Source organism: Octopus bimaculoides, chromosome 2 (assembly GCF_001194135.2).
Source record: "Octopus bimaculoides isolate UCB-OBI-ISO-001 chromosome 2, ASM119413v2, whole genome shotgun sequence".
NCBI lineage: Eukaryota > Metazoa > Mollusca > Cephalopoda > Octopoda > Octopodidae > Octopus > Octopus bimaculoides.
Window position 1 is genome coordinate 68,757,862 of NC_068982.1, and position 13,151 is coordinate 68,771,012.

At 36.6% G+C, this 13,151-nt stretch overlaps 1 protein-coding gene across 2 annotated transcripts in view; it reads left to right on the forward strand.

Moving 5' to 3' along the window:
- The window catches only part of LOC106879521 (uncharacterized), an 84,461-nt gene that overhangs the window by 40,720 nt on the left and 30,590 nt on the right, over positions 1-13,151 (forward strand). For both annotated transcript variants that reach the window (XM_014929143.2, XM_014929144.1), the window contains exons 4-5: positions 6,052-6,267; positions 12,628-12,715. In XM_014929143.2, coding sequence (XP_014784629.1) covers positions 6,052-6,267; positions 12,628-12,715 — 304 coding nt within the window. The remainder of the gene's footprint in view (positions 1-6,051; positions 6,268-12,627; positions 12,716-13,151) is intronic.

Here is a 13,151-nt window from a genome sequence, read left to right on the forward strand (position 1 = left end):
AGTCGTGTGTCGATAAGCCAGCTGGAGGAGATGTCCTCCTGGGGCTAAAAGCAACAGTAACATCCACCCCTAGGGGTCAGCCACACTTAAGTGGCAATATACTACACTTTATCGTGCAGTTACTGTTAATACTTCATTTAGAGAATTAACATTGCTTATATATATATATATATTTGTATAACAAAGCAGGAAAGTGAACATTTTTGGTATTATTTATTTTCCATTACACATGTTTCATTTGCTAATAGTTTTACATATTAGATAGACATGTAATTACCAAGTTTTACATATTAGACATGTAAAGAATTTCCAATGAAAATTTCTTCAGACAGAAAAAAAAATTATAATGTAATTATGAAATTATAATCAGGATTTTTTTTCTCTGTCTAAAGCATTTCTCATAGGAAATTCCTTACATGTCTCTTATTACCAAATGAAACATGTGTAATGGAGAATAAATAATACCAAAAAATTTCCAATTCCTTGTTTTGTTATACACTAACTCTGCAAGTAATATTTCCATAATTCTCAATCTTAATATGTATTTTGACTAACATACAGCAACAATTTTGACTATATATTGGATTGTAATAATGGTGTAAAAGGTTGATAGTTGCAATAGAGACATTAGTCTCTCTCTATCACCTTTCAACATAATTATATATTAAGAAACAGTAGAACAATTAACAACATAATAAAAATAAGTTTTATTTTTTTGATAATGCTTGGTTTTACAAATCCTGTGTCATTCAGCTTAGCATCTGCTGATTAATTTGTAATCAGTATTGGAAGGTTAAGAGCTTCCTTGATGCATGCCAGAGGAGCAAGTAGCTATCACATCGAAGGCATCGTGGTGAAGAGTGCTTCATTGAGAAGCAAGGTGTTGTCACGTTGAAGGTATCGCGCTCAAGAGGCTTAGAAAGTGAAACAAACTCTTTAAGTACTAGTTTTACTACGCATGTGCACTTGAGGGGCTTCCGGAAAGGCAAGTCCCTTGCGCATGTGCAGATAGTACTTCCTCAATGGCGGCTATAATTTCACGCCACTACAATGGAATAAGAAGATGCGCTTCAAGAGGAAATAGCTGGGGTTTACTCTAACTATCTATAATATATATATATATGTATGTGTGTGTGTGTGATATTTAATGTATATGCACCGTTCATAGGCAAATTATTGCAGTATTTGTCCTGTGGTAACACCTTTTATGGACAAATGCTGTAGTAAAATGCCTTTCAATAGTGTATACACATTAAATATAATAGAAAGATGGCTATTTTAATATACTGCCTCAGTTGTGTATACCAGGTTGTTAAAAGTCGTTACAGCATTGGATAGAATGCTATGTGGTATTTGTTCCACGGTCCATGCTCTGAGTTCAAATCCCATCATAGTCAACTTTGTGTTTCCATTTTTTGCAGGTGACAAAGTACCTGCTCAGTGTTGGGGTCAATTCTTCTTCTTCTCTCTGTCTCTCGTTCTCTTTGGAAGAAATCAGCTATGATCAGACTTACAGAGGGACTGGCTTCAACAAGTTTAATATGCCCAAGACATTACACTATGTTTATTAAGGGATGATGGTCCAATTAGTGTTATCCATAGGGGTAGGCTCATGGTAATTTTTGTGTTTTTATATCTGTAGTAATTTTGTCTGGGTTTATCTTAGTTAATTTACCAATTTATGCTTTAGTAGGGTTTAATAACCTACAGGTGTAATTATGGGTGAATTTTTGTTTGTGGTCTTCAAGTGTTTTGCAAGGTATATGAGTGTTTGGTGTTCAACTCTGCCATCTGTGTCTAATCCAGTTGCTAATATTTTGGAGTGAGCTGGTGGAATTGTTAGCATGCTGGGCAGAATGCTTAGTAGCATTTTCTCTGTCTTTACTTTCTGAGTTCAAATTCCGCCAAGACTGACTTTGCCTTTCATCCTTTTTTGGGGTTGATAAAATAAAGTGCCAGTTGAGTACTGGAGTCAATGTAATTGGCTTACGTCTCCCTTGAACTTGCTGGCCTTGTGCCAAAACTTGAAACCAATATTTTGTTCTTGATTTATTGAAATGAAAAATATCCTGATTAGTTTTTTGTTTTTACATGTATTTGTGATGCTGCTTGTCCGAGTGGAAGTTTTTGTATGTCTGATTGTCGGTTTCGTATGAGTTGTTTGGTTTGTCAGGTTGTAAGAAGTGTGCTTTTGAAGTGTTTGAATTTGTTTTAGTATTACTCTTGAGAGTTTGTTGGAAGCTGCTAGTATAAGTTTTATTAAATCTTACCCTGTTTATTAGGTTGAAGAGATTGGATTCGAACTGGTCCAGTAGTTTGGTAGTTTGTTGCTGGGAGCATTAGCATATCTTGAAGCCATTGTTGTTTTCAAGGGTAGGTTCAAGTTATCTTTTTCAAAGAATAACACTTTCTGCCTCATTCTTTAGATGAGACACTTTGTGTATGTTTTATTTGTTGGAATGTGTTTTCTTAGTTGATGATCCAGTCAAATATTGTTTCATGATTCGACTACCATTCTGCTAGGTTGCAGAGAGTGTTCAATGGAGGATAGTATATAATGGATGATTGTATCAGAACGGTGTGAGGTAGTCATGTAACTCCTCTACAGCAAGAAATCTTATTCTGCTCTGACTCCTTTCTGTCATACTTTAACTCTTCATCTACCATAAAGCTCCATCCCCTTGGGGTTCATGGTCTTGCAAGCTACATGTGACTTCACTAATACTGAAGCCACACACACACATGCACACATGCATGTATGCACATGCATGCATGCACATGCACACATGCATGCACATGCACACATGCATGCACACACACACACACACACACACACACACACACACACACACACACACACACACACACACACACACACACACACACACACACACACACAAAAACACTCAGTACACACAGTAAAGTGGTTGACATTAGGAAGGAGATCCAGCCATAGAAACCATACCAAGGCTGACACTGGAGCATGATACAGTCCTTGGACTAACTGGATTTTGTTAAACCATTAACCTATGTCAGCATGGAACATTGATGTTAATGATGATGATGATGATGAAAATAGATATAAAGATAAAGATCCTTCATGAGTCATATAGATTCATAGGGCCATTTTCCTGATTCCCATGGTGTATACATTCCCCACCTGGATGGGAAGCCAGGTCATTGCAGGATGATGAAAATAATACTTTTTTAATAGATAGGGCTAACTTTTTATTCAAATCTGAGTTTGTGTGAGTAGCTAATCAGAGTTTCTCATTCCTAATCATCAGACAATTCTTGATGTGATATTTAATGTATTCTTATTCACACATCAGTGGAGGCGCAATGGCCCAGTGGTTAGGGCAGTGAACTCTCAGTCATAGGATCGCGGTTTCAATTCCCAGACTGGGCGTTGTGAGTGTTTATTGAGGGAAAACACCTAAAGCTCCGCCAGGCTCCGGCAAGGGATGGTGGCGAACCCTACAGTACTCTTTCACCACAACTTTCTCTCACTCTTACTTTCTGTTTCTGTTGTACCTGTAATTCAAAGGGTCAGCCTTGTCACACTGTGTCACACTGAATATCTCCGAGAACTACGTTAAGGGTACACGTGTCTGTGGAGTGCTCAGCCACTTGCACGTTAATTTCACGAGCAGGCTGTTTCGTTGATCAGATCAACTGGAACTCTCGACATTGTAAGCGACGGAGTGCCAACATTCACACATCAGTTGTGTGTGTTTTAGTTATGCTGTAGTATCATCATTATTTCAACTTGCACTTTTACATGCTTTGCATAGACATGTTTTTCAAGGAAGACTGGAAATGACAACCTCAGTTGTATGACAACAATGCTCATATACAGCCATCGCATGAGGTCTAGAGAAGGGATGCACATATTAGACTTGTTGAGGTAGATTTTTCTTGGGCTCTTCCTATCACCACTCCCACCTGATTCCAAGCAAGGTAATGGTCCTCCTAGTCTTTTGAATAACAAACAGCTCAATGGGTGGACATGTTTGTGAGGAAGTTTGTAAACAAAAGAGATATCTTTTGTATGAACAGTGACTTGGCTTTCAGTTAGGATAAGGCAACACAAGTACATGCACACACAGTCACAGTCATATGCATGTGTGTGTGTGTGTGTGTGTGTGTGTGTGTCTGCAAATCTATATATCTCTTTTTTTATTATTCTTTTTATTTGTTTCAGTCATTTGACTGCAGCAGTGCTGGAGCACCGCCTTTAGTCAAACAAATCGACCCCAGGATTTATTCTTTGTAAGCCTAGTACTTATTCTATCAGTCTCTTTTGCCAAACCACTAAGTTATGGGAACATAAACTCATCAGAATTGGTTGTCAAGTGATGGTGGTGGTGGGGGAAATACAGACACACAGACACACACATACACACACACATTATATATACAATGGGCTTCTTTCCAGTTTCTGTCTACCAAATCCATTTGCAAGGTTTTGGTCAGTCCAAGGCTATAGTAGAAGACACTTGCCCAAGGTGCCACACACTGGGACTGAACCCGGAACCATGTGGTTGGTAAGCAAGCTACTTACCACACAGCCACTCCTGTGCCTATATTTACCAATTTTATTTAGAAGGTATTGGCCATTCTGTAGTTATAGTAAAAACACCAGCTGATAGTGTATATATAGATATGTATGTAGATTAAACACACACACACACACACACTTAGTGGTTTGGAAAAAGAGAGCAATAAAATAAGTGTCAGGTTTACAAAAGAATAGGTACTGGGGTTAATTCATTTGACTAAAAAATTCTCTAAGGCAGTGCTCCAGCATGGCTGTAGTCCAATAACTGAAGCAGGTATAAGGTAAAAAAAGATAAAATCATGTCTATAAGATCACTACAAAACACCATCTGAACTCACACTCCCTATTAATTGTACCCACCATTGCACACATATAAATGCATCATCAGTATTTTATTCCTGCTTTCCATGCTGGCATGGGTTATGGGAATTGTTTTGGTCTATGCCTGTTCTTATTGTTTCACAGTTGAAAACTTGAAGTAAATATTTTGCCCCTTTGAATATTCCGGTGGATGGAATTTTAGGTTCTGTGTGTGTGTATGCATGTGTGTGAGTGTATGTATGTACTTAGGTTTTGTATTAATAGAAATATTTACTAGATATTCTTTGACTGGTTTCTGCCAGTTCAGTGTGTGGGTTCATTTCATCTCCACCATTCCTGATAGCCTGTTTTATATTCTCCTTGCATCTCACCTTAAACCCTTTAGTGTATAAACCAGCCATATCCGGCCTAAATATTCTATCCACTTTGTGTTCAAACCTGCCAGATCTGGTCTCTCATACATATCCTACAAAGTCATTGTAAAAATGAATTATCATGTCATCAAAATCTCAAAGCTATGAGATGATTAATTCAAAACAACATGATTAACCCTTTTGTTACCAACCTGGCTGAAACCAGCTCTGACTCTGAGTACAAATGTCTTGTTTTCATAAGTTTTGAATTAAAATCTTTCACCAAACCTTAGTCACAATTTATGTTCCTAACACTAGTTGAATGATAACTAAGTTATTTTACTAAATTCTTTATTATATTTAAAGTAATTGAAAGAAACACTGAGCATCTCAAAATAAATATAGTAACGAAAGGGTTAAATAAGCATTACATTTGACTGAGTAATCTGAATGCTAAAAGGTTAAATCTTTTAAACAACTTTACCTTTTACCTTATTCCCACAAATGCTATCACTATTGCATCACAGATTCTTATGGATGTTGATAAAGTAAATAATGTGTTTAACCCTTTAACATTCAGATTACTTTGTCAAATGTAATGCTTATTATTTCACACTGTTTTGAATTAATCAGGTGTTATTTTGTAGCTTTGGGATTTTGATGATATGATTGTATATTTTTAGAATGAGATTGTAGGGTAGGTGTGAGAGATGGGATCTGACTGATTTCAGCATAAAACAGATAGAATATTAGGGCTGGATATGACCAGTTTAAATGCTAAAGGGTTAAATATTTTTTTTAAAATTATTTTTACAGAGGACAAGCAACCATCTTTACATACGGTCAGACTGGAGCTGGTAAGACATTTACAATGATGGGTTCTGAAGACATCCCAGGTTTATATCTATTAGCAGCAACAGATATTTTCTCTGTTATCAACAACAACACTTATGGTAGTGGGTTCCATGTGTGGCTGAGTTATTATGAAATTTATTGCAGTCAACTCTTTGATCTTCTTAATGGAAGAAAACGGTGAGGACAAAGAAACATTATATACTCATGCCTTTCTGATTTATTTTTTTAATATTATGATTGTCTTACAAGATGTTTTGCAGTTGGCTTGAACCTGAAATCATGTGATTAGGATGCAAGCTTCTTACTACACAACTTTTTTAAGGATCCAAAACTGCCTGAGATATTTGTGCTGTGTACAGAGGTGTTGTTACTGAAAGGACTGCACAGAAGTGGTTTCACGCTTCAAGGAGAAGCATGAAATGACTTCTGTGCAGTCCTTTCAGTAATAATACCTCTGTACCCAGCACAAATACCTCGAGTGACTTTGGAACATCGAAAAAGTTGTGTGTGTGGTAAAAAGTTTGCATCCTAATCAGATGGTCTCTGGTTCAGTCCAACTGTAAGACATCTTGGGCAAGTATCTTCTGCTATAGCCTTGTGCTGACTAATGTGTTGTAAATGGATTTGGTGCCCCAGAATTAATTATCTGTTTCAATGAAATTGGACAATTTTATGTTTATTATGTTTAATATATGTTAAAGGTGTATAAATTTTTAATTTTGTTTATAATCTTATAATTTTTATTATTTAAAAAAAAATTTTTCATTCCTGTTGGATTTTGTTTATCTGCCCATGACAGCTTCTTTTGAATTTGGCTGTAATCATTTTCTCTACCTCCATCTCCAGAATGCAGCAATGGTTTAGCTGAACTTAAAGAATGCATTCAGTTAACAGTGCAGGAGATAACTCCTGAAATGCTTCAAAATATGTTTCACAATGCTAAGGATAGGTTTGAAATTTGCAGGGACACAGAAAGAACACATGTTGAAAATTTTCAATAAAATTTTGACATAAGATTTATAAATCTATGTGTTTTGGTATCATAATTAAGTAGTAAACATAATATTCTATCAGTTTTTTAAAATTTGCCTGATTTCATTGAAATAGACAGTTAATTCTGGGACACCTTGAATGTATGTATGTATATAAATCAATTAAATCGATGATTCTGAAAAATCAAATGAGCTGATCTGGCCATATTGTTTGAATGGTGGATGAACACACACCCAAACTGCTGTTTTATGGTGAGCTTGCAGAGGGGAAGCGCAATCGGTGTAAACCTAAAAAGAGGTTTAAGGACGGTATAAGGACTACGATGAAGTCACTTGGAATGGATCTAAAAGCAATAGAAACCCTTGCTTTGGATTGAGATGGATGGTAAACAAAAGTGTGGAGTGGAGCGAAAGCTTTTGAGGAGGCCAGGATGACACATGCAAGACTCAAGAGAGATTTAAAGAAGAATGTTGTGATTGAGAAGATGAATCTCAGTGACCTTTTTGTGACAGACCATGCCTTTCTTTTGCTGGGCTCAAATCTCATTTGTGGACCCATGAAAAACGAACCTCCACCAATTACTTTGCCTATATATATGTGCACACCTTTCAATGCCATGTATGCCATAAGGTCTGCAAATCTAACAAAGGCCTCAAAAGACATTTTAAGATCCACAAAGATGAGAACTTAACTGCAGCTTTTGGTGGTCTAAATCAGATATGCAATCTATGTGGGTGTCTTTTCAATACAATGTCTGGTTTAAAAAGCCACCTCAGATGTAATGATGGATCTAAGGTGTAAGTACAAGAGGTGGTCAGACACTGCATGAGGAGTAGACAACCACCATGTATTTATGTACATATGTATGTATGTATGTATGTATGTATGTATATATATGTATGTATGTATGTATTTGTGCTTTGTTTGTGTGTGTGTGTTACTGTCTCTTTGCCATGACATGTGATAGTTGTAAGTGAGTGTCACCATCATCCAAGTGGTGTTCTTCATTCTCACTCTACAGAAAAAAAAAACCTGTTTGGTCATGGGGAAATATTAGTTTACTTGGAAACAGGTGAGTGTTAATGACAGCAAGGGCATGCAGTCATAGAATGTCCCTCTCAACAAAGTCTACCTGACCCATATGAGCATGGAAAAGTGGACATTAAAACAATGATAATGTTGATGATGATGATGATGATGATGTTTGAAAATGCAAAGTTTTTTAGATTTATAATAAAATTATTATCTTGATTTGCAAATTTGTCAACAAATTGGTAATTACTGAAGTTTATCAGGGATGGTCATTTCAAGTTTAAAATTTCTAATTGATAAACTTTTGGTAGCTGTTATAAAACCTAAATAAATTTTGGTTTAAAATTTGGTTTACTTCACGGCTTCAGTTCGTGAAAATATTTTAGTTTTAGTCATTTAAATTAGGAAGACTATTCCAGTCAAAGATTTGATCCCCGTGGATGATGAGCTGTGATAGTTAGGTACAGGAATAGTTGTGTAGTAAAGAAGTATATTTTTCAACCATGCTTTTATGTGCCACCAGCATAGGTGCCATTTGCATGACACCAGTATCTGTCGCAGTTGTGGCCGATATTAGTGTCATGCAAATGGCACCCATGCTTGTGGCACATAAAAGCACCCATTACACTCTCAGAGTGGTTGATGTTAGGAAGGGCACCCAGCTGTAGAAAACCATGCCAAATCAGACTGGAGTCTGGTGCAGCCTTCCTGCTGACTAACCCTGGTCAAACCTTCCAACCCATGCCAACATGGACAATGGATATCAAATGATGATGATGATAATGATGATGCTTTCAGGTTCAGTCCCACATGCATCTTGAGCATGTGTCTTCTACTATAACCTCCAGACCAACAAAATCTTTTTGAGTGGATTTGGTAGACAGAAGCTGAAAGAAGCTTGTCAGCATATGTATGTGTGTGTGTGTGTGTGCACATGTGTGCATGCGCATGCACACATGCATGTGCATATGTATGCACAAACATTCACTACTGTCAACTTCCCTTTCTTCAATGGTTACTGTTGTGTTTCCTCTCTACTCCTGCCATTTAATCAAGACCTGTTGGTAGATATATTTATCCTTTTGCTGATACCTGGACCTAGTGGTTTAGTGACTGAAACTAATAGTAATTCATTATGTGAAAATATCTGGGCATATGTAAGAGCCTTTGGTGTACCATCAAACATTCACACAAACTTTCTTCCTTTCAGGTGCTGAAAATGCACCCTAAGCTACCCACCCACTCTTCCTATCAAGTCCACAACTTTAGAGCTGCCACAATCAATGTAGGCACAATGAAAGGTAGGTTCATAGAGATTGTTGAAATGTTAGAGTGAAGGTGTGAAGATGTGTGCTGTATGCAAGAGACAAGATGGAGAGGAGCCTCAGTTACACTCCTCATGGCCAAAGAACAAAGGTAAAAATTCTTCTGAGTAGGAAACAGTGATGATGTGGGTGAAGTAGGCAGACTAATAGTAGATAAATGAAGTATTTGAGGTAATAAAAATGTGTAGCAGGGTATTTAGGCTGAGACTAACTTTGGATAATATAATAGCAACATTTATCTCTGCATATGCTCCACAGTCTGGACTAGTAGATGAACAGAAAGATCAATTTTATGAAGCCCTCATGCAGACTACTGAGGAATGAACATGACCTTAACATTGTGCCTGGTTATTTCAACAAACATGTAGAGCATCCCTTGTTGTGTAAATAGAGGTTTAGCTTTATTTCAAGAAAGAAAGCGGGAACAAAGTTCCTGGAGTTCTGTGACACCAGTTGCTTGATAATTTGTAATGCTAACTTCAAGAAACTGGTCAACCAGCCAGTCAGCCAGCCTTTTTCTTGATAACTTACTAATCTGGTGAACATATAGGCCTTTCCTATTGGTCTTTTCTAAGTGAAGAATAATTACTAACATTGGTTAGTGATTATTCTAGTTAAAGCTAGAGACATAAAACTATTTGTAGAAGGAAGATATGGAAGTTTAAAGATCCATCAAACAATTGGATAACTAGAGAAGTACTTAAAGCTTTCGAAGAACACAAGACAGAAACTTTTAGCATAGAAAAGAGTTGGAGATCAAACTTGCAGCTGGTGTAAAGTTTGCACCAGATTGATGATGAAGAGGTGAAATGGAGACATAAAAGTAGAGACAGGCTTGAAAAGACTGAAGGAAAGAGGGCAGCAGAGAACTGTACCGAGCAACTAGAAAAGCTAGATGACAGGTGTACTTAGCAAGAGGAAAAGCAAAGTTCAATGAAGTTTACCAATGTTCTATGGCATGAGGATCATAGGTTTGAGGTGTTCCAAATGATTTTGTAGGAGTATTGTTGTCAACTCTTTCAAGAGCAAAGGAACTATTTTAGAGAATTAATTAATTACAGAGGTATGAAATTGTTCCAATTTATGGAAATTATAACAATTGATTAGAAAGAGCACTTAGTAGTGGGAGCTTCCTCCCTTTGCTTTTGCTCTGTTCTTTTACTGTCTTGCAAGTTAATTGACTACCTCACTAATGTCAGTGGTACTAAGAAAGCATTGAGTACACTCTGTAAAGTGGTTGGCATTAGGAAAGGTATCCAGCCATAGAAATCATGCTGAAGATGACATTGAAGCTTGATGCAGCCTTGCAGCTCACTGGTTACTGTCAAACTTTACAGCCCATGCCAACATGGAAAGTGAGCATTAAATAAAAATAATAATAAAAATAAAAATAAATGCGCCCTTTTAAAGCCTAGCCAGGCTCATGGGCCCAGTTTCCCGGCTTCAATGGCGTATGTGTTCCCCAGCTGGACGGGACGCCAGTCCATTGCAGCGTTACTCATTTTTGTCAGCTGAGTGGACTGGAGCAACGGCAAATGAAGTGTTTTGCTCAAGAACACAACACGCCGCCCGGTCCAGGAATCGAAACCACAATCTTACGATCATGATGCTGATGCCCTAACTACTAAGCTATGCGCCTCCACACAATAATAATAATAATAATAATAATAATAATAATAATAATAATAATAATAATAATACTTTCTTTTATCGGCCACAAGTGCTGAATAATAACAACAACAGCAACAACAACAATGATGATGGCTGCTGTTGCTGCTGCTGTGGCAGTGGCAATTGTTGTTGCTGCATATTATTTTAACAAGTCTTTTACTTGTTTCAGTCATTAGATCATGGCCATGCTGGGGCATCACCTTGAAGAAATTTTAGTCAAATGAATTGATCCCAGTATTTATTTTTCAAAAAAAAATCTGGTACTTATTTTATTGGTCTCTTTTGCTGAAGTGCTTAGTTAAGGGGATGTAAACCCACCAGCACCAGTTGTCAAGCAGCAGTGGGGAGCAAACAAAGATACACACACACACACATGCACACATATGTATATATATATACATATGATGGGGCTTCTTTCAGTTTCCATCTGCCAAATCCACTCGCAAGGCTTTGGTTGGCCCAAGGCAATAGTAGAAGACACATGCTTAAGGTGTCATGCAGTGGGACTGAATCTGGGACCATGTGGTTGTGTAACAAGCTTCTTATCACACAGCCACACCTACACCTATAACTATATGTAGTGTTACATACACACAGGAACAATGGAACCCATTTTTAGATAGGACCCTAACAGTTGTATATCTGTGTTTTTTCATTATGTGTTCATTAATATCATCTTTCTGTTTGTTTTGTGTAGCCTTATTTTTCTATTTACACTCTATTTCTCTCTTCAATTTTTTTTAGAAAACATATTTTTATAATAATTTTAAACATTGCATTAAAAACAACCATTACCCCAATAACTACAATTATAATTGTTGTAGTTAACTCTTTTGTTATCATATTTCTGTTGATATACACTGTAGTTGTTTGAATTCATTTTGAAAATAATAAAGAATTTACTAAAATAACTTTATCATTATTAAGCTGGTGTTTGGAACATAAATGAACATGAAATTTTGATGGGAAGTTTTTATTTAGAGCACTTTAAAACTGGAAGTTTGTATCATAGAACCAGGATCTGTCTCAGGCAGGTTGATATAAAAAAAAGTTGTCTCCAAATCAGTATTTTGTAATTTCCCATAATCCTTGTGAAGTAAATGTAATATCTTTAATTGTGCATTATGTTTGTGTTGTATTCTATATATTTTATTAGTATTGCTAATATCTAGTGAAAAGAATGTCCAGTAAGTTTAACTGATTATTAGAAATATATTTAATCCTTTTGTTTCTATATTTTTGTTGAAATATGATGTCTTTGTTCCAATTGATTTTGAAAATAATGAAGAGTTTAGTAAGATAACTTTGTCATTATTAAGCTGGTGTTTGGAACATAAATTAGCATGAAATTTTGATGGAAGGTTTTTATGAAAGGTGGTCACAGGTGGGTTGGTATCGAAAGGGTTAAACTGTGTTTAAGAACTGTTTCCATATTTGTGTGTCTGTTTGTCTGCTTCGAACCTTTTACACGCAGATTTTATTTTTCATAAGCATTTTTGTGTTTATATGTCAACAGGTTGTTTGCTCGTGAAGATGGATCTCATAAAGTCTGTATTGCTGGCCTGACAGAGACTGAAGTACCAGATGTCAGCTCACTGATGCAGGTACTGTGTATCATCACCTGACTAGGAAAAGGGTGGGATTAGAATATGTTTGAACAACCACTCACAATAAAATGTGTGGTTAAACATAGCAGGGAGTTCGGAGGGTACACTCTAAAGGTATCTTCTTTTATCTTTTATTTGTTTCAATCATTGGACTGAGGCCAAGCTGGGGCATCACCCTGAAGGGTTTTCCTTTTCAGTCTTAACAGATTGACCCCAGTGTTTACATTTTTATGTTTAGTCCTTATTCTATTGGTGTCTTTTGCCGAACCACTAAGTTATAGGGATGTAAAGATATAAAGAAATCAATATCAATTGCCAAGCTGTGGGGATGTGACAAACACACGCAGAAACAAAGGCTTCCCAACACATACATATGCATGTGTGTGTATGCATGTGAGTGTGTGTGCGTGTATATATATATATATATATATAT